Source organism: Stenella coeruleoalba (assembly GCF_951394435.1).
Source record: "Stenella coeruleoalba genome assembly, chromosome: 1".
Taxonomy (NCBI): domain Eukaryota; kingdom Metazoa; phylum Chordata; class Mammalia; order Artiodactyla; family Delphinidae; genus Stenella; species Stenella coeruleoalba.
In genome coordinates this window covers 138,589,600-138,613,314 of record NC_137169.1, presented here as the reverse complement: position 1 = coordinate 138,613,314, position 23,715 = coordinate 138,589,600, and the positions used below count along the sequence as shown (strand labels likewise).

Below are 23,715 nucleotides of genomic sequence, written 5' to 3'. Positions count from 1 at the left end.
GAGGCCAGGTCAGAAGGAGTTTGGGAAAGACTGAAGAAATTATTTGTTCCTCTGTAGGCATTCAGAGAGGGTAGGTAAGTGGGACTTGCAAAGAGAAGCTGTACCCTCCCTGTAGGTGTTCTCTGTATTCTTATTTTGTATTCTTCTGCCCTCTCTCTGGTCCTTTTTTCAAAGAAGCTTGGCAGTTGTTTAAAACTGCCCACTCACAAAAACAAAGCAACAAAAAATTCCTATCATCATTTTGAGGCTTTCCTATGCTGCCACCTGGGAATATTTTTCCTTAGCTGCTGTTACACTTTTAATGTTTCTAGCAAGCTGGACTGGGAAATAAGAAACAATTGTTTCTTACGAAAGAAAGCATTTCATCAGTGCCATGGGGGTATGGGGGTGTGTTTTCAGTTTCGGTGCCCTTGCAAACTTATTTGGCTGTTCACATAATCAGCATGAGTGGTCAGTGGCCGGTCAAAGCTGTAAGCTCGGTGAACAGTGATAATTGTGCCCTGAACGGGTGGATGCTACCCATCCAATTCTACTCTCTCCTTCTTCAGTTCATCACAACTATCCAGATCTTATACTAAACTGTATATAGATGGTCATCAGTTCTCCCACATAGATATAGAGTAATTTTTGAATCTGAGTTCTGTCTTTCAGATTTTCACATTTGTCCCATGAAGCCACTATTTTAAAATAATGGCTCCATAAAATCTCTGTGAACCCCACTTGGAGTATGAAAACAGAAGTAAAGAAACAGCTATCTTACGGAATCCACAAATGTTAAAACAAATGATCAAATTGGGAAGAAAGGAGTGATCCCGTTTTTGTCAGTTATTCTTACATGTCACCCAAACCAATTGTTATTGAATCTCAATTATTAATATCTGGGTCAGGCTAACAGGATAAAGGTTCAAAGGGTAGCATTGTATGTATTGTATCTAATGCTTAGGTACTAATATAATAAAGAGATATTATAATATAATAGAGATAAGTATTATCATCTTTCATAAAGAAAATGCTGCCGGTAGATCCAGGTGGATATTCCAGCTTTCACTTTGGCACTGGACCATCTGTAGTTGCTTGCCTCTAGCCTCTACTGAGTTCTAGTCCGTGAAGTCCATCTCTATGAAAAAAAAAAAAAAGAGAAAAAAGGTCTTAATTTATATATATTTTACAAGCCCCAGAGCTGTGTGTTTTGTGAATCATAGAACAAATGATATGTCTCCTGCTATTTGAGAAGAGCAGCTGACTTAAAAAGAGAAAGTTTATCACTAACAAGGCTTATGCATCTGTGCATTTATTGATAACTAAGACCAAATTTTCGTGCTATTGTTATCTCTTCTCCCCTAGTTCCTGTCTACACTAGGTTTATTTATATGGGAGAAGAAGCATCTAGCTGACGCCATGTTGCTCAGTCAGCTTCTCTCAGCGAACTTCGTTTGTCATCTCAGTGAGTCATTATGACAGAATTATAATTTTAGCATGCTATGCTATTTGCTGAAAAGTGTCCATTTTTGGTGGAACAGAGACCCTACAGTTCAAAAAACTGTGGGCGGGCAAATCAATGCCATGATTAAGTGATATTAACAGACACCCTGAAGATTTAAAAGCCTTGTTCTGTTTCAAGGAAGCAGCTGAGAAGAAAATGCCTAGCAGGGGTTAAACCCAAATGCCTTCACGGCAGCCTATTTCTGTCAACACTCTGTTCAGGAAATAAACATTTATGCTTTCTGAAATGAAAGTGTATTTTTGAAGACTAGCCGTCAGATATTTTTTGCCCTTCACACTTTCAAATGCTTAGCCTTTTTTGTAAGTTGACGGCAAAGTGCATCCGTTTGCTGGGCTAAGAAAAAATAAATAAATAAAAGCGGTTGACAAGTGCCGTCGCACCACTGTCAACCTCCGAAGTTTCCGGTAGAAGAAGGAAAGGGGGTTGGCACAAAGCATGGTTTCTTCCAGCCTATTACTCAGGGGTACCTGCCTCTTGAGAAGCTTTCCAATCCTTCCAAATGATGTTATGCCCCAGTGTCGTCTGCTTTATTTGGAGCACACTGTATTGCAGATAAACACGCTATTTAACTGTGGGTTAAGGTAGCGAGTCGTTCTGCCTGCAGAATGCCTGAGATACGTTAAAGGGCACTGATCCTAGGATGGAGATGAAGAGAGATCAGGGTTGTCAGCGACATGCATGGAATGGGCTGGAGCTGGGGAAGAAAAAAGGTACCATGATACCAGTGTATTTTAAAAAGCTGTAATATGGCTGAACATTTAAAACTATAACCTGTCACACACCAAAGATTAAGATCCTGGGAGGTACAAAACATGAAGTTCCAATGACACCACTGCAAAGCATGTTTTATTTCACTTCGGAAGGAGGTTTCTCTCCGAAGATAGCTAAAGGTTATAGATGCTGAGGACCTCGAACTTGTAGCCCAAGAGCTATAAAACACCACCCAGTAAAAGCACAAACAAGTAATTATCATTTGGATGCAAGCATGCGTGTGCCAATGGAGCCATAGTGTTTTTAGAAAATTCCTTAGACTCAGTTTATTAAAATATACATTTTCATCTAGATCTTGGTCACTTAGGTTGTTATACTTTGCTCAGGACGACTGATAAAATTATCATTTTATCCACGTGTCTTTATGAATGTAAAATAGAACTAGCACTCCTCAAGGCCAGGGAGAAATTTTTTGAGGAATTAAAATATCATCTCGATTAGGTATTCAGCCTCCTTAGTGCTCAGGTGAACACAGCTAGCTCATAACAAGGCTGTTTAACAAGGCTGTTACCCAGGCATTTGGGCCGGACAGCTCTTTGTGACAGTTTCTAGATTGCAGAGGTTTGGGAGGAAAGGGTTAAACTGTTGGAATCCAGCTATTTCTAGACCAAGAAGAGATAAAAAAGGCCAGACTTTTTTATATTGTGTAAAGGATGGGTTGTCTTCTTTTCCCTATGGTTTTGCAAAAATTATACCTCCTCTAATCAGCTTGAAATAGACTTGAGGCAATCCAACAGACCTTTTGTGCTGTATCCATCTTTATGTGCTCCCCAACCTGCCCCCCCCAAAAGGAGAACCTTTTCTTTACCCTTTTCCTTCTTTTTATTTCATTAAGAATTGAAAGGAAAAGTTTGGTTTACATACACTCTCTCTCACACACACACACAGAGCCATCCACCTAGAAGAATCAAATTGCAAGATCAACCTAAAAAAATGAAATGTTATTGTTTTTGCTTAATTAAACCCCCAAGAAATGTGTGAAACATTGTTATGGCTGAAAAATTGTTCATTCGTAAATCACAGGGACAAAGGGGACCCCGTGCAACTTTAAAGTTTCCGTGCGCGTAAATGTCGATAGTGCGCCTTCTCCATCATCAGCACTAAATTCACATTGATGCCTCTTTTCTTCTCCGTATTGATCCTTCCATGAGAACGTAGATTTGTATCTGTTAATTAATGCGTCCTGAAACAGCGTTTGTATTAATCAGGCAGATAAGAAAAATTGGAGGCCTGCATCCTCCTGACAGCCGTAAAAGTGCTGGCCCTGATAAAATCGTGGATGGACCTCAATAAAAAAGTTCCTCCTTCCACTCAATAAACTAATCATCCTGCTTTTAATTATTCGGCAGAAAGATGTGTGGAGATTGGAGAATGTGTAAATCTATTTACTAACAGCAGTGTCTGGGAGGGAGAATAGGGCTGTCACAGGAAGGTGCTGCAGGCTATGCGCTCTGTCCATCTGCTGCCGCAGAAAAACTGCTGCTTGGGAGCAGGAAAAGGAACAAGGAAACGAAGGCAAATGGAAAATACCCATCCCTTTCTGCTCAGAACTTTCTAGATGATTATGTTTTCGTCTGCTTCATTTACAAAAGAAATTCCTACTCCATCCCTTTTCTTAGCTTAGATATTTGAATTTGCATGACGTCTTTTTCTTGCGATGGGGGAAGAGAAAAAAAGAGCAATATTGTTTGTTTGTTTGTTGGTTTGTTTGTTGTAAAACAACCTCAAGAGCAAATGGAACCGCACCTACTCAGATTAGATCATTATTCTTCTCTTTTGAATCCCTGTTAAAAGTTGTTACATCTCTAATGCCAAGAGGATGTTTATTAATGTAACCTCACATTGCAATGATAAAAAAAAAAAGAATGGAAAAAAAGACATAGCCAGTCTGAAAGAAGATCAGTTAAGTAACATGTAAGCGGCTTGATAAAAAAATGAAAGAAATGCTTTTTACACAGGCCCTAAAACCCCTTAAGAAAAGCTTGACTTAATCCCTCTTGATGATTTTATTAAACACTTGTAGTTAATGGTGCCAAATGGCAAACCACTAGTTTTCTCCAGCGGGCCAGGAAATCATTTCCTTTTCTTTACCGTGCTGTAGTTGCTAATATCACAAGTTGCATTATTAATATTTCCTTCCTTCTGTAGAATTATTGGTAGCAGGACCTTAAATCATGGTCCCATTGTCCTCAAAAACCATAGAGATGGTTGGTCACCCTTGGAATTCCTGAGCATAACCTTGGAAATGAAAGTGAAGTTTTAAGAACCATTTCTTTTTTTAGGAAAAAGTATGGGGTTGATCATCAGGTTTCTCCACTAAGACTTCCTTTTAGAGTCTGGGTCTAATTCCTCTAAAATTTAAATATATATCTTTACTCCTAAGTAAGTTTAATTGTACTACTTCATCTTTCCCTCTTGAACCACGTTTTCTTTTTAATTTTTTTTTTTTTTTTGCTTGTGTTTTCTTGAGTTCAGAAGGGACTTTAGACATCTATGCATCAATGCAGACCAGATTTTTGTAAAGGATTGAAGCAGTCATCCAGGTATTTCAGATAAAAATAATATATCATACAGCTACACTTATGGAATGCATATTATATATTAGTGTTTTGCTGGGTTTTCTTTTATATTTCCCCAAAACAAAAATTAAGGTACAAGGAAATTGTCTTGCTTGAGGTGAAACAGCCAGTAGCTCAGTGGAGCCAGCATTTAAGTTCAGGATCAGGTTCTGCTCATATTCTGTCCATCACACCTTGTTGCCTCCATATTTAACTTTTTTTAGTAACTGGATCTTAATATCAAGAATAAATTGTGGCTTCTCTATTTGGTGAGGAGGCCAGGCTACAAAAGATTCTACCCTCTTTTATACCAATAATCACCATTTAAAAAAGGAATTCGTGCTAGATATCAGGGGGGCAAAATACCCAGTTAAGAAGGCTCTTTTGGGTGTAAGCATACTCCATACTCACTGTGCTTGTGACTGTTACAGAGAAACGGTTCCAAACTGCACTCTGCTGTGTGGCCTACATTGTTTGTTTTCCTTTATTTGGGGCTTTTGTTTTTTTACTTTCATGGTGTTTATGAGTAGTAGTTTTTAGAGATGAGGTAGTTGAAAGTTTGACTTCCTGTAAGACAGTCATGAAGACTTCCCCTGGAAATCAAGTATATTTCAACATTACACAGTAGTTCCTTCTCAAGTGAAAGAAACAAAACTACTTCTTTTCTATTATATTCCTCTCAGCTGTGTCTATAAGACCTTGAGACAATGCCAACAAGTTGAAGCTGGTTTGTGACTTTTACTTTGCCATTGGCAAAATGATCAGGGGAAATTTTAAGAGTGGCTAATCAAAGCTCAGCATAATTTTGAGCACAGATGCAGAAGACGACTACCGTATGAAACTAGCGTTGTATTATGAAATGATGGCTTTAAAGTAACTCGATCTGCCCATCTTCCCATGCAGGCTTCTCCACGCTGTCCCTGGCGGACCAGATGAGCCTTCTGCAGAGTGCTTGGATGGAAATTTTGATCCTCGGTGTCGTGTACCGATCTCTTTCCTTTGAGGATGAACTTGTCTATGCAGACGATTATATAATGGATGAAGACCAGTCTAAATTAGCAGGCCTTCTTGACCTAAATAATGCTATCCTGCAGCTGGTAAAGAAATACAAGAGCATGAAGCTGGAGAAAGAAGAATTTGTCACCCTCAAAGCAATCGCTCTTGCTAATTCAGGTTGGCATATTGACAATGGCCCGTTGTTGCATTTTCTAATATGTCAGTTTTACCCCTTGCCTTAACTTCTTTCTTCTTCAGGGATTTGCTAGACCCAGTTGTAAATTCTGAGGCAGCAAAATTATAGTCATTGTAGCTTTCTAGTGAAAAGTTAGAAGAAAAGAAATATCAACTTAAAGGGAATTATTTTTTATTTTGTTTGTTTATTAAAAGCTGTGACACTTCCACCGCCTAACTCACTAACATGAACCGTGGCACAGCAAAAACTCATGTGCATGTGGTGTAAATGGACACTCAGGACCAAATTAGCTCCTGTGTCTTGTTTGCACAAGTGAAAATAAGTGTGAGTTACAAATACAAATCATTCCCCCGCTCCCCCAAAATGCAAATTTGGTAATTGGAATAATATATGTAGTGTTGCCTTTCACTTTGGTTATCAGAGAATACTCTGTTTTCTTCCATTCTGGAATTCTCTAAAAGTCAAGTTCTGCTGAAGGAGTATTTCCCTCGAGGGTATTACCTATGCAGTAAGGGTTAAGAATTATGAGAATAAATTGGTCTTTACATGAGAACTGAAACGTACTAAAATAGGGAGCAACCTCTGATAAGTAAAAATCGTTGGTGCTTTGTTGTTTTTCCCTTTGTGCCTCTCCTGATGCTTGATTGTGGTCTTAAGTCTCTCTTAGCATTTGCATAAAGTCCAGGATAGATCCCTCCTTAATGACGAGCTGATCTTTAGATACCTGCATGTCAATAACACGCTCTGATGCTATGTACCATTGACAGTCACACCGTGCCCCTCCATCTGCTTTTGTTTTGACCCTATCTTTGAACTTTATCTTGGTTGCCGGCCAGTAGTTTTCCCTTTAATTACAAGAAGGAAACTGTCAATAAAATCTGTTAAATGGGATGCAATGAGTGGCTTGAATGGGCGGACGGCTATTTGTTCAAATTCTGCAGCATTCAAGGTATTGACAGTTTGTTTTCTGGGGCCATATGTGACGATCAATCTCAGACTGGGCTCAGCCGCGCTGAAAAATGAAAAACCAGATTGCTTTTGCTTACTTGTGGATGACGACTTTGTGATTTGGCGTGGTCCTAGTGAGATGAGACCTTCTGCCCAAATTGCCCCCATGAGAGCCAGGGACGCGTGACTGTTTTTAGAAATAATTTTTAATTGATTTTGTAATTAACAGTTCATCTACAATATTGATGCATGAATCCTTGGACTGATAGGAGGGGGATTGTTTTCAACAATGAAGTTGTACTTTCCTATTTGTCTTCATGATGGCATTTAGCATTTCACACTTTTAATGGCGAACGTACCCCTCTTCCTTATAACACTATTCACTTCTCGCTTACTCCCCTGTGAAACTGTAAAATGTGATTCTCTGTGACAAATGGCATCGTTGTCACAAACCCTGAGGAACCCCGTGCCCTGCTCTCTGGAAAACCAAAGTGGGAGATGGGATAGAAATTTTCTGAGAATTTATTAGCTTGCATGGACTTCCCATTAGAGCACCTCTCATAATTAGATGAAAGATTTTGCAGTGATGGTTTGGGAAGAATTTTTATTTGGAAACTATATAGTGATTCTAGTGTAAAACATTTACTTGGTTAATTATTTTTAAAATGAAGCCAGTGTGTTTTATATCTTTCGTGTCTCAAATTGCTTTTTGTGAATTATTAATTAATCATGAATGCTGAGCAATGCTAAAACTTTATCATCAAAATTGCTAAAATTCTATACTTTTGGATGTTAGATGTATACTTTATGGCTATAGATTATTATTTAGTTTACCCGAATTAATTAGTAGCAGCATTTCTGTTGTTGCTGTTTAGAAGTATAATCATTAATGTTTTTATATAGAGATATTTGTATTCCACATTCTCTGCTGTGAGGCAGAGGAGGTGACCTACTTTCAAGCAATGACTGGTGATTAAAAAGTTTATAGAACTAGTCAGTTTATTTTTCTTGTATTAACAGCCAGAAATAGTCAAACAAACCCTCTCTTTTTTCTAGCATAGTATTCTGTAGCAATTTTTTCTTAAAAATTTCTCCACCTCACAAAATTCTCCTGTAAGTAATTCTAACATTTTTTCAGCGTCTCAATACCAAGGAAAATTAATTGAATCAGAGTCCATAATAAACGAGTAACGACGAAGTCCTATAGGGACCGTTTTAATGTCTAAATTGCGCCGCCCCTCCTGTGCTGTATAAATATGGCCTTTCTCTCATCCAGCCAGCCTGCAAGCCCCACCATTTTACCTTGGGATAAACCACTCAGAAAGGCATTTTGTTCGAGACTGTCAATATGATGCTATTTTATTCCATTTTTTTACCATTATTTGGAGGACAGCAATAAAGTTGCAGATTCAGTCTTGCCGGGAACCTGTGTTTCTTAAGCTGCTCAAACACAGCAATATGAAAATATTTTAATGCTTTTCGTAAACAGACCAAAAAGCTTGTAGATTTTCTTTCAGTATTTAGAAATTTTAGATTAACATAAGAGACTTTGGGCGGAGGAAAAAAAAAAAACCTACTTTAGTGTGATTTATATAAGTACCTCAGCGTTCCCCGTATGGCTGTAGGTGTAAACAACCATTGTCTCATTAATCTAAATTTCAGCTTATTTTAAACATCTGTCTTTATTCAATAATTATAAATGTTGTGCTTATGCTTGGGAAACAGGGAATTGGCTTCCCGATAATGGCTGTCATATTTTTTGTAGCTATGTTTCTGTCACATATGAATTCAGGAATATCTATAACACCAGATAAGCCATTGGAAGTGTATTCCCTATCTTCAGGTATATAGCCAAAAAAAACAATATATCATGAGCTAATACTGTAATTATCACATTCAGATCTTTGAAAACCCTAAATAATTGTTCCACTGATTTTTGAAGGTAAGAAACTAACTGACTCACTTAAACTACACATTCTCTATTTTGGAGTGCCAACAGCCTTTTGAGAAATACTGCATCCCTGATACATCTCTGTGGGACTGAATTTAAAGAGGAAAATCTAGGTCACAATTTTAACATTGTCATTGTAAGGCCCCGGCTTTCCCACACGTACACCAAGAGGTTTAGACTAATCTCTAGAATTCTTTCCATTTGGGGAATTCTATGATTCTAGAATTAATTTTATGTCTTTATGGGAAAATATAGTGAAATATTACTGCCAGCATTTTGGGTAAGATTATAGCACGTGGTTCTGTTCTCTCAATTGGTTCTATTGATTCTTATGTCTAAAATTTGTTTGAAACTATTATCACTGGCCCCAAGGTAATATACTCACCTTTACATAGTGGAAGATGAAAAGCAGTTTAAGATTAAGAATTGCTTTTAGTCCGATCATTCTCTTTGGCTTAAGTCACAAGACCTTCAACTCCATAGCTGCCCCTCACAACCTGACTGCTGCCACCCCAGACCCACCCCCAACCTAGAGCCCTGTGAGACCAGCCCATGTGAGAATAGATAGAATCTACATATTTAAGTTGAGTTTTCTTTTTACTTCTGCATAGTACCTCTGGAGTAATAGCATCTATTGATATAAAGCTGCAAATAATATTTTGGTCATCAATTTAAATCATCAGTCATTATGCTCATCTCATGACAGTATTTTGTTCTCAAGGACAAATGGCATATGTGCAGAATGTGGTGTAATTTCAAGGGATTAAAAAGTCTATGATTTCTGTCGGGGAGTGGAATGGGCGCCATATTTAATCAGCATATTTGGACCCTCATACAAGTTTGGACTAGTGTTCCTCAATCTTATTTCATTCTCTCTCCTCTTAGGGTAGGCTTTTTTATAACGTTTTTCCTAATAGGTCCCCAATGAAGTATTAATATCACAGATATACAATGCATCTGTTTATGTACTGAGTATATGTGAATTTTACCTAAAAAGAGAGGGTTTTTTCTACTCTCCAATTCCAAATGTCACCTCCTTTGAGAATGCATGGTTTATCCACGTAACTCTTTTCTTCTCTCTAAAATGAGGCAGATGAATTTAATAGCATCTAACATCTCCTAACTGGCCTAAAATTTTAATCTCAGTAAGAGAGGGTGTTAAGTTTGGTCTTATATTTTGCGTGTGGCTTGGTCGTATATTTTGTGTGTGGTGTGTGTGTTTGTGCTAAATTGGTAATATAGAAATATTAACATCTTCACGGATCTAAACAACTAGTATAAAAGTAAAAACACCTCTTCAGTTCTTTAGTATCTACTGGGCCCTCAAACAATTTTACTGAAATTTGGAGTTTGCTGATTTGATACTCAGGAGATAGTTTTAGCTATTGGTCAAGAGATGATCCTTTTTTAGAATCTTTCTGTAGACATTTCTGTTTTAGTTTTTAGCCTCTGCTGGGGAATCTCTTTTGATTTCCACAGCGTGCCTGTTTGGGTAGACATATCCAGTATCATTTTACAGGTAATGGAAGTGAGCTGATAAAGCCGTGTAGCTGCTTTGAGGCAGAGGGCTGGGCCCTCAGTCCCTTGCTATCAATAAGCTATTAATATTTCTATTTCACAAATAACGTGTATACCATGTCTTTAAAAGGGTCAATGAATAAGATGTTAGCCAGTGCAATTTCACATCTGCCACCCTAAATTAGTATTTTAAGTTTAGTTTAGAATTTTGTCCCCAGTTCCTTTATCTTGCTGTCTTCGAGGAGCTATAGTGATATAAAACCACTCAGGAAAGTGACAAAAAGAATCGAAAACAAAATGTTTACCAGATTATAACAGTTTTTAAGAAATGGATAGGTCCTTTGTGGCAGGTAGAAATTTATTCTTAACTTTTACCCAAACCAGTATCTTATTCTATATAAGATAAATAAGAAATCAGAATTATGCCTTTCCATCTCCTAGTGTGCTTCTCTTTGGTTTTTGCTCAAATCAGTCATCACTGCTTGAATTATTTTAATTTTATTTTAGATGATATATCTGGGAAGTGGTTTGTTTTTTAATTTAATGCAACCCTTGCATTTCATGCACACCGTGATATTTCAAAACTTTATGTAGAAAATAAGGCTGGTTCCTGAACGTTTCTTAGCATGCTCAATGATCACTATGCCTTTATATAACATGGAAATATTTGCTACAAGTATCTCTGTGCTTCCATCCTGCATTATAAGCACATAAAATCCTCTATAGTTGCTTTACTTCTAGGAGTTGACATAATAAAGCACCATTTCATGTATAGGTCTTAAGATAATGAGCAATCTGTTATAAAAGGTCGGCATAATGCAGAGCATTTAGGATGTTGTGAAAGGTTGAAATATTTACCACCCAAGCTGGTATCAAGATTCACTTCTTGGGTGTCATTGTCTTTATCACTTCTAGTAACAGGAGTTAGAAAGTTCTAGAAAAGTGTAAGATACTGGAGGGAGAGGGAAGGCCTTGAGTACTTGCAGCATAATAGAAAAGACCTAGCAGGGAAATTATGTGAGGTCAGCAGAACAAACAACAATAATTTGGGATTCGAGAGGGAAGCCTGGAGGAAAGAAACTATGGGCCACGAAGGTTTTCTGTGATCCAACATTTTATATAAATACAGTAGGAGAGTGATTTGTGTGATTGATATAAATGTAAGAGAAAGCAGACTTGATAGCCCCAGCAAGAAAGGAGGAAAACAGTCCTCCAAAAAAAAAAAAACAAAAGTGTGTCTCAATGGAAAGCTGTAAAATCAGAAGTCCTGTTTTTCTCACCATGGTTAGGCACAAAATCAGAATTATTATGTCTATTTCCAATATTAGAATTATAACTTCACTGGGTTAGAAAAGGCCTAAAAGGTTTTATGATCCAACACCCTGCTTGATATATGAACGGCTTCCTTGGTGTTTCTGACAAGTGTTTCTGTAGTCTTGATAGGAATTCTGCTCAACTCACTACTTTCTAGCAGGGACCTTTTCATCAAGTTTCTCACTACCTCTCTCTCTAGCTCTCTCCCCATTTTAATAAAAACACAGATTAAAACGCACACACATACAAAACGAAATGTGTGCCTTAGTAAGTGTATTAGTTCCTCTAACAGATCACCACATCTTGGTGGCTCTAAACCACGCTTATTTATTCTCCTACAGTTCAGGAGGTCAGTGGTCCATGATCAGTTTCACCAGGTTAATGACAAGGTGTGGACAGGGCCACTCTCCCTCTGGAGGCTCTAGGGGAGAATCTGATACCTGGCCTTTTCCAGCTTCTACTGTGGTGTTCCTTGCATCCCTTGGCGCATGGCGCCTTCCTGCGTCTTCAGAGCCAGGCCTGTACCATTTTGCTTCATTGGCGACACTGCCTTCTTTTTCCTTTTCCTCCCTCTTATAAGGACACTTTTGATTTCACTGAAGGCCCACCTGGATAATCTAGGATACTGTTCCCATTTCAAGATCCTAAATCACAGCTGCAAAGTCCATTTTGCCACACGAGGTAACATTTAGGTTGCAGGGTTGGACTACCCAGATATCTTTGGGACCGTTTTGCTGCCTACCACAATGAATATATAAGCAAGGTCAAGAAATATAACTTTGCATCTGTCCCAGTCGCTCTCCCTTCCCTTCTCACAAAAGTAACCCCTATCCTGTCCTGACTTTTATAGTCATCACTTCTGTATGTTTTATAGTGGTTTTGTTACTAAGTGTGTATCCCCAGACACGATAGTTTCATCTTGCCCTTTAAAAAACATTGTTTTCTCCTTATGGATTTTTAAAGTCTCCTTTACTCTAAAAGTTCCTCTTTAAGTTTTTGTGTTCTTATAGTTTATCTATTGCAAAAGCCAGGGCATTTGCCCTGCACAGTTCCCCAGAGTCTGGACTTTGCAGTTTATATCCTCTAGGGGCAGCTCATCATGTTTCTCTGCCCTCTGCGTCTTGTGCAAACCAGCAACTGGACCCAAAGGGCTTAATCAGATTCAGTTCTAGACCTACAGGTGGGGTGCTGTTCTTTGGGAGACATATAATGTCTGGTTGTCTCACTTTTTGTGATGTTAGCAGCCATTGGTACTCATTCCTTAAATCCGTGGTGATTTGTAATTTTAACCTTTCTTTTTTCATTCAGTAGTTGGGATACTTATACACAGAGATGCTTTCTCTCCTCTCTTATTTGGTTACCAGTGATACAGACTGAATGGGAAATGTGGGATAAATGCTTGATTATTTCTGTTTATTCACCAGTTTTCAAGATAAGGAATCAGCACCCTATCTTTTTTTAATGTCATTATAAAGACATGTATTTAAACATAATCAATAGATTTCAATCAATTGTAATTGTAATTCTTTTTAAAGTTTAAATTGTCCCATTTGAGTCAGCGGGAACCTCATCAAGTCAGCGTCTGGAATCTTTTTGAATGACGTAATAGTTGTACATACTCTCCTTCCTATTTATTCTGACAAGGTGTTCATATTCATCCTAAATATTTCCTGATTGGGGCCTGGAATCTGATTACAACTTGGGTGCTACTGGTTCCGAATACTGCATACCTGGGTTGGCCATGCTTCATGAACCCCTTCAGTGGAACAGAGCTAGGAACGCAGACACACACACTATAATCCTGATTGTGTGTGTGTGTGTGTGTGTGTGTGTGTGTGTGTGTGTGTCTGTCTTTTGGGGATATCTTGTTACTTAGTTTTTTGGTAAGTGTTTTCTATGGATTTTTAATTTTGCCATCTAGTTGCTCTTTTTTTTTTTTTTTTTTTTTTGCGGTACGCGGGCCTCTCACTGCTGTGGCCTCTCCCGTTGCGGAGCACAGGCTCCGGACGCGCAGGCTCAGCGGCCATGGCTCACGGGCCCAGCCGCTCCGCGGCATGTGGGATCTTCCCGGACCGGGGCACGAACCCGCGTCCCCTGCATCGGCAGGCGGACTCTCAACCACTGCGCCACCAGGGAAGCCCGCTCTGTTCTTTTATGTGCAGATTTGGAGAGATTAAAAGATTTTGCTGTCACCACTGCCATCCTCCTGGAATACCGTTTACTGATTTTTAATCAAAACTTTATGATTGGCACCTTTTTGAAACCGTTAAGGTTGACTATCTATGTTAATCAAAAGACATTGTGCAATGACAGTCAACCAGGGTTCTTCGGTATCTCATCTGATTGTAACTGAGAAGATCACTGTTTTAGACTCCTTATAATTGTATATAAAAATGTGGAGACGCAAATTATCTTTTAGAAAATAGACTTTTGCTCACTTCTCTGTCTTCTTCATCATATTATGTTTCATTCCTTTGGTGATTAGAGTCACGTCGGCTGTATCGTTACTGCCCCTCTTCATGTAGGCAGCTTACTAACACTAAAGAAAATCAACATCTGTGTCCCACAGAAAAGGTTACTCTGAGTGTTGGTTTATAACATGTACCAGATTTGACTCTGTATATGCTTTATTTATGTCTAATATTCAATTCCGTCCTCAAAATAAGATTTGGCATCATTGAGAAAATAGTGCCAAGAATGAGCTACAAGTCCTGAAGACAGTTCCTAAACAGAGCGTGGGCATTCTGGAGTAGCTTTACCTATTGCCACAGTAATGGATAATTTTACCATAGAGAAGGGCAGTGCCTTATTCCAGGTAAGAAGTACAAACAAAATCTTCTTTTGCAACGGCTCTAAGTATCACTGAATTTTGCGGCTATTGGTATAAGGATATTTAGCTGTCTTCCCAGAGTAAGTGATCTGAGCTAGACATGTCCCTTTAGGGTCATACTTCATGGAGGAAAATATTGGAATTGAACAAAAGGGTTCTATTTTATTATTGGATGTTGAAACCTAATACATGGGTGACACTATACGTATCATTGGAACTTTGGTAATCTTTTGGAATCTTGATCATTTTAGAATAGCATTTGTTTGTCTTATTGTCTAGTTTAGTGATTCTCAACCCTGGCTTGACCATAGGATCACCTAGATTTTAAAAAATACAGATGTCCTGCATCCAGTCCAATTTTCTGATTTAATAGGTCTGGGCTTGGACCCAGAAATCCTAGGGTTTTTTTTTTTCTTAACAATTCACTCAGTGTTTTTAATGTTCAGCTTTGCACTGTCTGGTTAGTTCATAAACCTGTGATTTCCATTATTAAGTTTAGCTGGTTCCCATTAGCACAAATAATGGGAAAATTTCCTTTAAAACATAAAGTTAAAAAAAACCCCAAAACCCAGTACCAACAACTAGAGTTAAATAATTATATAAAGTAATGCCAGTTCTACTGAGCTTTGCATAAATGTATAAATTTAGCCCGAAGAACAAAACAGAGATTAAAGCCACAGAGCCAGAACTTGAACTAGGATCCTTAATGGAGATTAATATTTTCTTCAGCAGTCTGCCAGCTGAATCATGGTCTAATTAAATAGTTCAGATTTAGTGAGTTTGCATTTAAAGTATTAGCAGCTCCGAGAATGGGTAAAGCTAAAATGAGTTAGAATCTTTTCTGTAAATGGGAAGTTAAATTATCATAGTAATTTGATTAAATCATTTTTAAATCTCTCAAGCTAAATCACCGCCTTTAAAGAATAGTTTGAAGTCTTAATTGCTGTTTGTGAGCATATCTCTCTGCTATTTGTTCTTGCCTCATTTCCTGTGACATCCTATAATATATCTCCCGCCAGGCAAGAGCAGTGGGGAAGGAAAGACTTGGAGTCGGGGCTGAGGTGACCGTACTTCAAGCATTTCAAGACCTGCCATGTCGGAGAAAGAAAGTTATCCCGTATTGTTTCAGTAGTTAGAACCAGGACCAAAGGATGGAAGTTAGAGGCAGATTTGGGAAAATATGAAGAGGACACTTCTAACAAGTAGTTCTGTCCCTTGTTAAGTAGAATGCTCTCCATGTAACTGGCAATGTCTTTATGAGAAATGTTGTAGGAAAGATTCTTGCTGAAGACGCAAAGTTGAATGAGATGAGCTTAAGAGGACGATTTCAGTTCTTTAAAAAAAAAAAAAAAAAGGAAATGCCATGTCCGGTGTTATAAATTCCGGCAGCGCACTTTGATTCAAAGACACCAGAGTTTAAGCCTACTCCGACACTTCCTAGCAGCCACCTGCCTTGCAGGGCTGTTGGGAGATGAATGAGGCAATGTTCATAAGGTGCTTATCAGAGGCGTCACCCAAAACAGGTACTTAAGAAATGGTATATTTATTATATTTATTCTGCTTTAAAAATTTTTGTTTTCTTTTTTTCTTTCTTTATTTTTTTTTTTTAATTTTTTGGCCACACTGCGCAGCATGCGGGGTCTTAGTTCCCTGACCAGGGATCAAACCCGTACCTCCTGCAGTGGAAGCACAGAGTCTTAACCACTGGATGGCCATGGAAGTCCCTATTCTGCTTTTTAAAATCAGTATATTTATTCTGCTTTTTAAAAAATCAATCTGTTTGGAAAACCGCTATTTTGATTTAATTTTATCTGTAAAGACTGCAGTTCCTTTTTTCCTCATCCATTTCTTCCCCACTGTTTCCACTTAGAGTGTTAACGTTTAGTCCCCAGATAGGTTGGGTGAGTCCACTTCATCCCGGTTCCCTTATGTACAAAGGTCAATCTTCTGTGTATCTAAGCACTCACCGTTACTGTGTGTCCGTGTCCACCATTTGCCCCTGACAGTATTTAAGTGCAAACATAGAAATAACAAATATCAGAGCATGTTGTTGTCACCTCCGTGACTGTTTTTTTGTCACTTTCATTACGGCCCCCTTAGACAACTTTGGAAATTCCGTGTGCTTGTTTCTGAGAGAAGACACACAGGAAGTGGATGGATTTGCTCTGCTGAAAGGAACCAGATTGCAGGAAAGCCTAGGTAGAAGCAGTCCATCGGAAAGGCCAGGGTTCATGTTGGAGAATGTCTGGAGTTCCACTCCAGGACACCACTGTCAACGTTTCCCACCCAGAAGAATTCCTTCTTTTGGCCCCACCAGGCAGGAATCGAGTCTTGAGCAGTAAACCCTTATAAGCAACTATATTCCAGAATATTCAAAACTCTTTTAAAGAAATGTGTTATTAACCACCTCATGTAAATGGTGGTCAATTCACCAATGATATGATGAAACGATTTTAAAATGACCATGTTAAAAAAAAAAAAGCAGTAAAGAAAATATGAAGAAGTTTTAAAAACCTTTATTGGTTATAGCCGTTGATCTTTTAAGTACCTTGCCGTAATTTTTTTAATCGTATGTTTAGCTACTTGATTTTAAATTACATTTCCTCTCTCTTTTGGGGCATGTGATCTGATATTTGAATGATATGAAAGATTCGGCTAGGTACATATATCTCAGAGCTCTGCATTCTCAGAGAACTAGAATTATTAAACATGAAGAATCCCCCAAAGACGCCGTTATGTGTAATTAACAGATAAACTGTCATCAGAATCAATAAAACGTGCTAAATGATTCAAACTTGTATATAATTAAGTGTCTGTTTTAGAGCTGGAACCGTAACTTTTATTTTTTCCCTACATCTCACATTTCTCGCAAGAATAATTGTGGCAACCCTGTTAACCCTTTCCTTGCTTGACTGAATTAGATTTTTAAATTAGTCACTTAAGGGCGAAGTTCACCTTCACAAATGTGAAAAGTATTTCAGAATTCATTAATCTAAAGTCTGCAGAGAAGCAGGCTATGTCAGGATGTTTTAATGAACTGTTAAGAGTACACTAAAAATTCTAAAAGGATGAGCAATGTATTGTGATCTCTGTACAGTCTACAACTGAGCATAGTGTTGGATTCGGTGTGTTTACATGGAGTTCTTAAAATTTTGGTTATCAACTTTTTTTTCCCCCTTTTGGGACATACGGGCTTTTTGAGCACAAGGTCTGAATTTTATACAACGTTACATAGAATAATTTTTTGATAGATGGCCTTTTATAATTGAATGAATGAATAAATACACGAATGAGGTAATGAATAAAACAGCCAAGACTGTTATCTGTTAAAGTGTTCACTTGCTCAGTCTCAGGAGGAAAGAAACCCACATGTTTGAAATAAAGGCTTTTTGTAGTAATTCCCATGTTCTAAGCCAGTATTGTAAATTATCTACTGCAGTGAAATTTAGAAAAATAAAATGGAGATTTTGGAAATGTGAGAGTCTCTGAACAAATCACAGTGTAGAGAAGTTCAGTAATAAGGTTTAAGTTTCGTAACTCGAATCAACGTATTTTTTATTATTGTTAATATTGTTTATCTTTTTGGTACAGACTCCATGCACATAGAAGACGTCGAAGCCGTTCAGAAGCTTCAGGATGTCTTACATGAGGCCTTGCAGGATTATGAGGCCGGCCAGCACATGGAAGACCCTCGCAGGGCCGGCAAGATGCTGATGACGCTGCCGCTCCTGAGGCAGACCTCTACCAAGGCCGTGCAGCATTTCTACAACATCAAACTGGAAGGCAAAGTCCCCATGCACAAACTTTTTTTGGAAATGCTGGAGGCCAAGGTCTGACTAAACGCTTCCCCGGGCATCCTATCCTGCACGCCGAAAAAGGGAAAAATAAACCCAAGAGTGATGTCAAAAAAACTTAGAGTTTAGTTAACAACATCAAAAATCAAGTAAGACTGCACTGATCATTTAGCAGCAAGACTATGAAGCAGCTTTCAGATTCCTCTGTATCCTCCTGATGAGTTTTTTTCTACCTTAATCTCATCTCTTCTCCGTTTCTTTTGCTCTTTATTTTTTTTTTCTCCCGCCCTATTCTCTTTCTCTTTCGTTTCTTGCTTCCTTCATCGCTGGTTCCCCACTCTCTCCTTTCCTTCCTTCCTTCCTTCCCTCCCACCCTCCTTCCTTTCTTCTACTTTCCTCCCTCTTTTCTCATTCTTCCCCTTTCTTTTAAATTTTAATAGCTCTGGTTATAAGAAAATGTTGCTGCCTTTCGTTTCTTTTCCTTTCCCTCCCTCCCTCCCTTCCTCCTTCCTCCTTCCTTCCTTCCTTTCCTTCTGCTGCTGAACTTTTAAAAGAAGTCTCTAATTGGAGAGTGATGGAAGCCAGCCCTGCCAAAGGATGGAGATCCATAATATGGATACCAGTGAACTTCTTGTGAACCATAACATCCCCAATGACTAAGGAATCAAAGAGAGAGAACCATGGCACCTAAGAGTACAGTGCAACATACACAAATTGACTGAGTGCAGTATTAGATTCCACTGGAGCAGCCTCTAATTAGACGACTTAAGCAACGTTGCATCGGCTGCCTCTTATCATTGCTTTTCCATCTAGATCAGTTACAGCCATTTGATTCCTTAATTGTTTTTTCAAGTCTTCCAGGTATTTGTTAGTTTAGCGACTATGTAACTTTTTCAGGGAATAGTTTAAGCTTTATTCATTCATGCAATACTAAAGAGAAATAAGAATACTGCAATTTTGTGCTGGCTTTGAACAATTATGAACAATAATGAAGGACAAATGAATCCTGAAGGAAGATTTTTAAAAAATGTTTCATTTCTTCTTACAAATGGAGATTTTTTTGTACCAGCTTTACCACTTTTCAGCCATTTATTAATATGGGAATTTAACTTACTCAAGCAATAGTTGAAGGGAAGGTGCATATTATCACGGATGCAATTTATGTTGTGTGCCAGTCTGGTCCCAAACATCAATTTCTTAACATGAGCTCCAGTTTACCTAAATGTTCACTGACACAGAGGATTAGATTACACCTGCAGTGACTCCGAGTGGTCACGTATGTAAGCACCACACGTGGAACACAGATCCGTAGAATGATCAGGAGCGCCCCTCTCTACCTGGGAGGTCCAGTTGCCGTAGGATTTCTAGCTGCCACGGTGGTTAGGAATGAGATGCTGCCTGTTTGCCAAGTTACAGACCTTTTCTCAGAAGGAGCTGTGAGCCAGTATTCACCTAAGAGGCAATAAGGCAAATGCCAGAATTTGAAAAAAAAAAAAAAAAAATCATCAAAGACAGCAGACGCCTGACCAAATTCTAAAACCTAATCTCTATGGGTTGATTCATTTAGGCATGTTTGTTTAAATTAATCTGCAGTTTTTAACCAAGAGCTAAGCCAATCTATGTGCTTTTCAACCAGTATTGTCACAGCAAGAAAGTCAGTCAGGTCCCAGACTGTTAAGAGGTGTAATCTAATGAAGAAATCAATTAGATACCCCCCAAATCTACAATCGCTGAATAACCAATAAACAGTAACCTCCATTAAATGCTATACCAATGGACCAGTGTTAGTAGCTGCTCCCTGTATTATGTGAACAGTCTTATTCTATGTACACAGATGTAATTAAAATTGTAATCCTAACAAACAAAAGAAATGTAGTTCAGCTTTTCAATGTTTCATGTTTGCTGTGCTTTCCTGAATTTTATGTTGCATTCAAAGACTGTTGTCTTGTTGTTCGTGTGGTGTTTGGATTCTTGTGGTGTGTGCTTTTAGACACAGGGTAGAATTAGAGACAATATTGGATGTACAATTCCTCAGGAGACTACAGTAGTATATTCTATTCCTTACCATTAATAAGGTTCTTCCTAATAATAATTAAGAGATTGAAACTCCAAACAAGTATTCATTATGAACAGATACACATCAAAATCATAATGATATTTTCAAAACAAGGAATAATTTCTCTAATGGTTTATTATAGAATACCAATGTATAGCTTAGAAATAAAACTTTGAATATTTCAAGAATATAGATAAGTCTAATTTTTAAATGCTGTATATATGGCTTTCACTCAATCATCTCTCAGATGTTGTTATAAACTCGCTCTGTGTTGTTGCGAAACATTTTGGTGCGGACACGTTTCCAAAACTATTGCTACTTTGTGTGCTTTAAACAAAATACCTTGGGTTGATGTTTCATCAGCCTAGTGCTAGGAATACTGTGTATCTATCATTAGCTATATGGGACTATAATTGTAGATTGTGGTTTCTCAGTAGAGAAGTGACTGTAGTGTGATTCTAGATAAATCATCATTAGCAATTCATTCAGATGGTCAATAACTTGAAATTTATAGCTGTGATAGGAGTTCAGAAATTGGCACATCCCTTGAAAAATAACAACGGAAAATACAACTCCTGGGAAAAAAAAAAAGGTGCTGATTCTCTAAGATTATTTATATATGTAAGTGTTTAAAAAAGATTATTTTCCAGACAGTTTGTGCAGGGTTTAAGTTACTACTATTCAACCACACTATATATATAAATAAAATATATACAATATATACATTGTTTTCACTGTATCACATTAAAGTACTTGGGCTTAAGGAGTAAAAGCCAACCAACTGAAAACGCAAGATGGAGAGATGTAAAAAGAACGAAGAACAATTTTTAGTTTTCAGTTTAATTGACTCTCAGCATTGCAAGAGAACAAGTATCTCACAAATAGGAAACACAACTAAAATTTAGATCTAAAAGAACTGCACGGGCTTTAGGGTAAATGCTTCATCTTAAACCTCGCTTGAGGTAAGTTTTTTTCAAGTTTCAAGCAAGACCATTTACTTAATGTGAAGTATTGGAAAGTTATCAAGGTGTATGTTTTAGCCGTATGATTTTAATTGTAATTTTGCTTCTTTTAGGTTTGTTCTTATTTAAAGCAATATGATTGTGTGACTACCTGTAGTTACACTTGTGTTTCAATCAGATCAGATTGTTGTATTTATTCCACTATTTTGCATTTAAATGATAACATAAAAGATATAAAAAATTTAAAACTGCTATTTTTCTTATAGAAGAGAAAATGAGTGTTGGTGATTGTATTTTAATTATTTAAGCGTCTCTGTTTACCTGCCTAGGAAAACATTTTATGGCAGTCTTATGTGCAAAGATCGTAAAAGGACAAAAAAAATTTTAACTGCTTATAATAATCCAGGAGTTGCATTATAGACAGTAGTAAAAAGAATAATAATAATAAAACCTTGTCTATAGCTGTAGATGGGCTTCACATCTGTAAAGCAATCAATTGTATATTTTTGTGATGTGTACCATACTGTGTGCTCCAGCAAATGTCCATTTGTGTAAATGTATTTATTTTATATTGTATATATTGTTAAATGCAAAAGGGAGATATGATTCTGTAACTCCAATCAGTTCAGATGTGTAACTCAAATTATTATGCCTTTCAGGATGACGGTAGAGCAATATTAAACATGCTTCCACTTTTGATTGCTCCTTTGTACGGTGTTTTCTTTTTTCACGCTCCCTCCCCCACTACAGAACCAAATCAGTAAACACTGCCCTTTGTTGCTTGCATTCAAAGAGTATCTGAGAACCTGTTCCCTAAAAATAAAGTGGGAGGTTAAAGAAGAGCTATATAAAGGCTTGTCAGAATGAATTCTAGGGTGCCAAGAGACATTTTGCATATTTAAGAGTATGCAAAGTGTCTCAGGCACATTAGAATTCATTCTGACAAGCCTTTATATAGCTCTTATTTAATCTTAAAGCATCTCCACATCATTCTGCATTACTCCAAATTGTCGCCTCTATGTCAATGTCATAACAGAAAACTTTCCCCCTATTTTAAGATCCTATTAAAATCTGCTAGAGATACCTATTATTTCCCTCCATCCACAATTAAATCAGGCGCTGGCTCTGAGCGTGGCAGCCAGCTGAGCTCCAGAGCCCTCGGAGCAGCGCTGAGCGGAGTGGCCGGCAGGATTTCCCGAACAGGGCAGCGGCAGAGCTTCTAGATCGGTGAGCCTGAGGACGGGGCGCTGTCTTGGAACTCAGGAGGGTTAGACAGCACTGCTGACAGCAAGTGGCTTCCCCTTGGCTTTTTTGCCGGGAGAGACGAGGGCCCTTGCCGCTCAGGGTCAGCTATTCTCCCACGGGCCCCTCCTGGAGCCGTCACCGAGGTGCTAATATGTGCTTTCTTGGCTTCTCTGCCTATCCGGACAGTGTCCTGTCATTGTGTTTGCCCACCGTGTTTCTCACCTTTCCGAGGTGGCTGGTCCTCTAGAGAAGCAAGCTGGTGACACAAAAGCCCCCCCTCCCCTCCCCCCCGGCACTGCATCCGATTCAGGGGTGTGAGATTACCTAAATCACTAAGATGCACTAGCTGGCCACAGAACTCAAGACTTGTCTTTCCTATTCGAGTGTCCTTTGAGTGGCAGTAGCCCAATGTAGAATCTGACATGTTTTATTATGGATAGTTTCAAAATATTTGGGTAAAACAGACCATGCAAGAGACAAACCTAAGAAGGAAAATCATGCCTGTAATCTTCCAGTAGGTCCTCATTTAAAAGTATGTGTTCTACACACACACACACACACACACACACACACACACACACACACACATGCTTTTGAGAACTTCTATGTCAGAATTCTGGTTTTTATAATTTAGAATTATTACAGAGCAACTTCTGCTGGTACTGATGTATTTATCACGGTCGCCTCAGGTGTAAAAGAAAATAACAACATAGGATTTTGACATTTGTTGCATTTCTTGGTATATAAACAACTAGTAGACTTGACAGAAGAGTTATGTATTTATGTTAAAGGGTCACTTTTATTTTTACCTGTTGTGTATAAGTGATTTTTTATTTTTTAAGTGGTGGTTCTCGAACTTGGCAGAATATTGGAATCACGTGAAGAATGTTAAATATCCCTGGCGCTCATATTGAAGATTGGGGTTTAATTGGCCTGGGCTTTGGAATAGTTTAAAAAAATCTCCAGGTGATTCTAATGTGAAGACAAAATGAGGAAACCGTTGCTTTAAAGTTTTATACTTTTCTCAAAGAAGCCAGGAATGTTCTAAAAAATTTTAAAAAAGAACCTTTTC

The 23,715-nt window shown here is 38.1% G+C and overlaps 1 protein-coding gene across 7 annotated transcripts in view; it reads left to right on the top strand.

Annotated features, from left to right (window-relative positions):
* The window catches only part of ESRRG (estrogen related receptor gamma), a 588,258-nt gene extending 569,287 nt beyond the window's left edge, over positions 1 to 18,971 (top strand). For all 7 annotated transcript variants that reach the window (XM_079934775.1, XM_079934777.1, XM_079934776.1 and 4 more), the window contains 2 exons: positions 5,737 to 6,006; positions 18,178 to 18,971. In XM_079934775.1, coding sequence (XP_079790901.1) covers positions 5,737 to 6,006; positions 18,178 to 18,422 — 515 coding nt within the window. In that variant the 3' untranslated portion in view covers positions 18,423 to 18,971. The remainder of the gene's footprint in view (positions 1 to 5,736; positions 6,007 to 18,177) is intronic.
* The last annotated feature ends 4,744 nt before the right edge of the window (positions 18,972 to 23,715 follow it).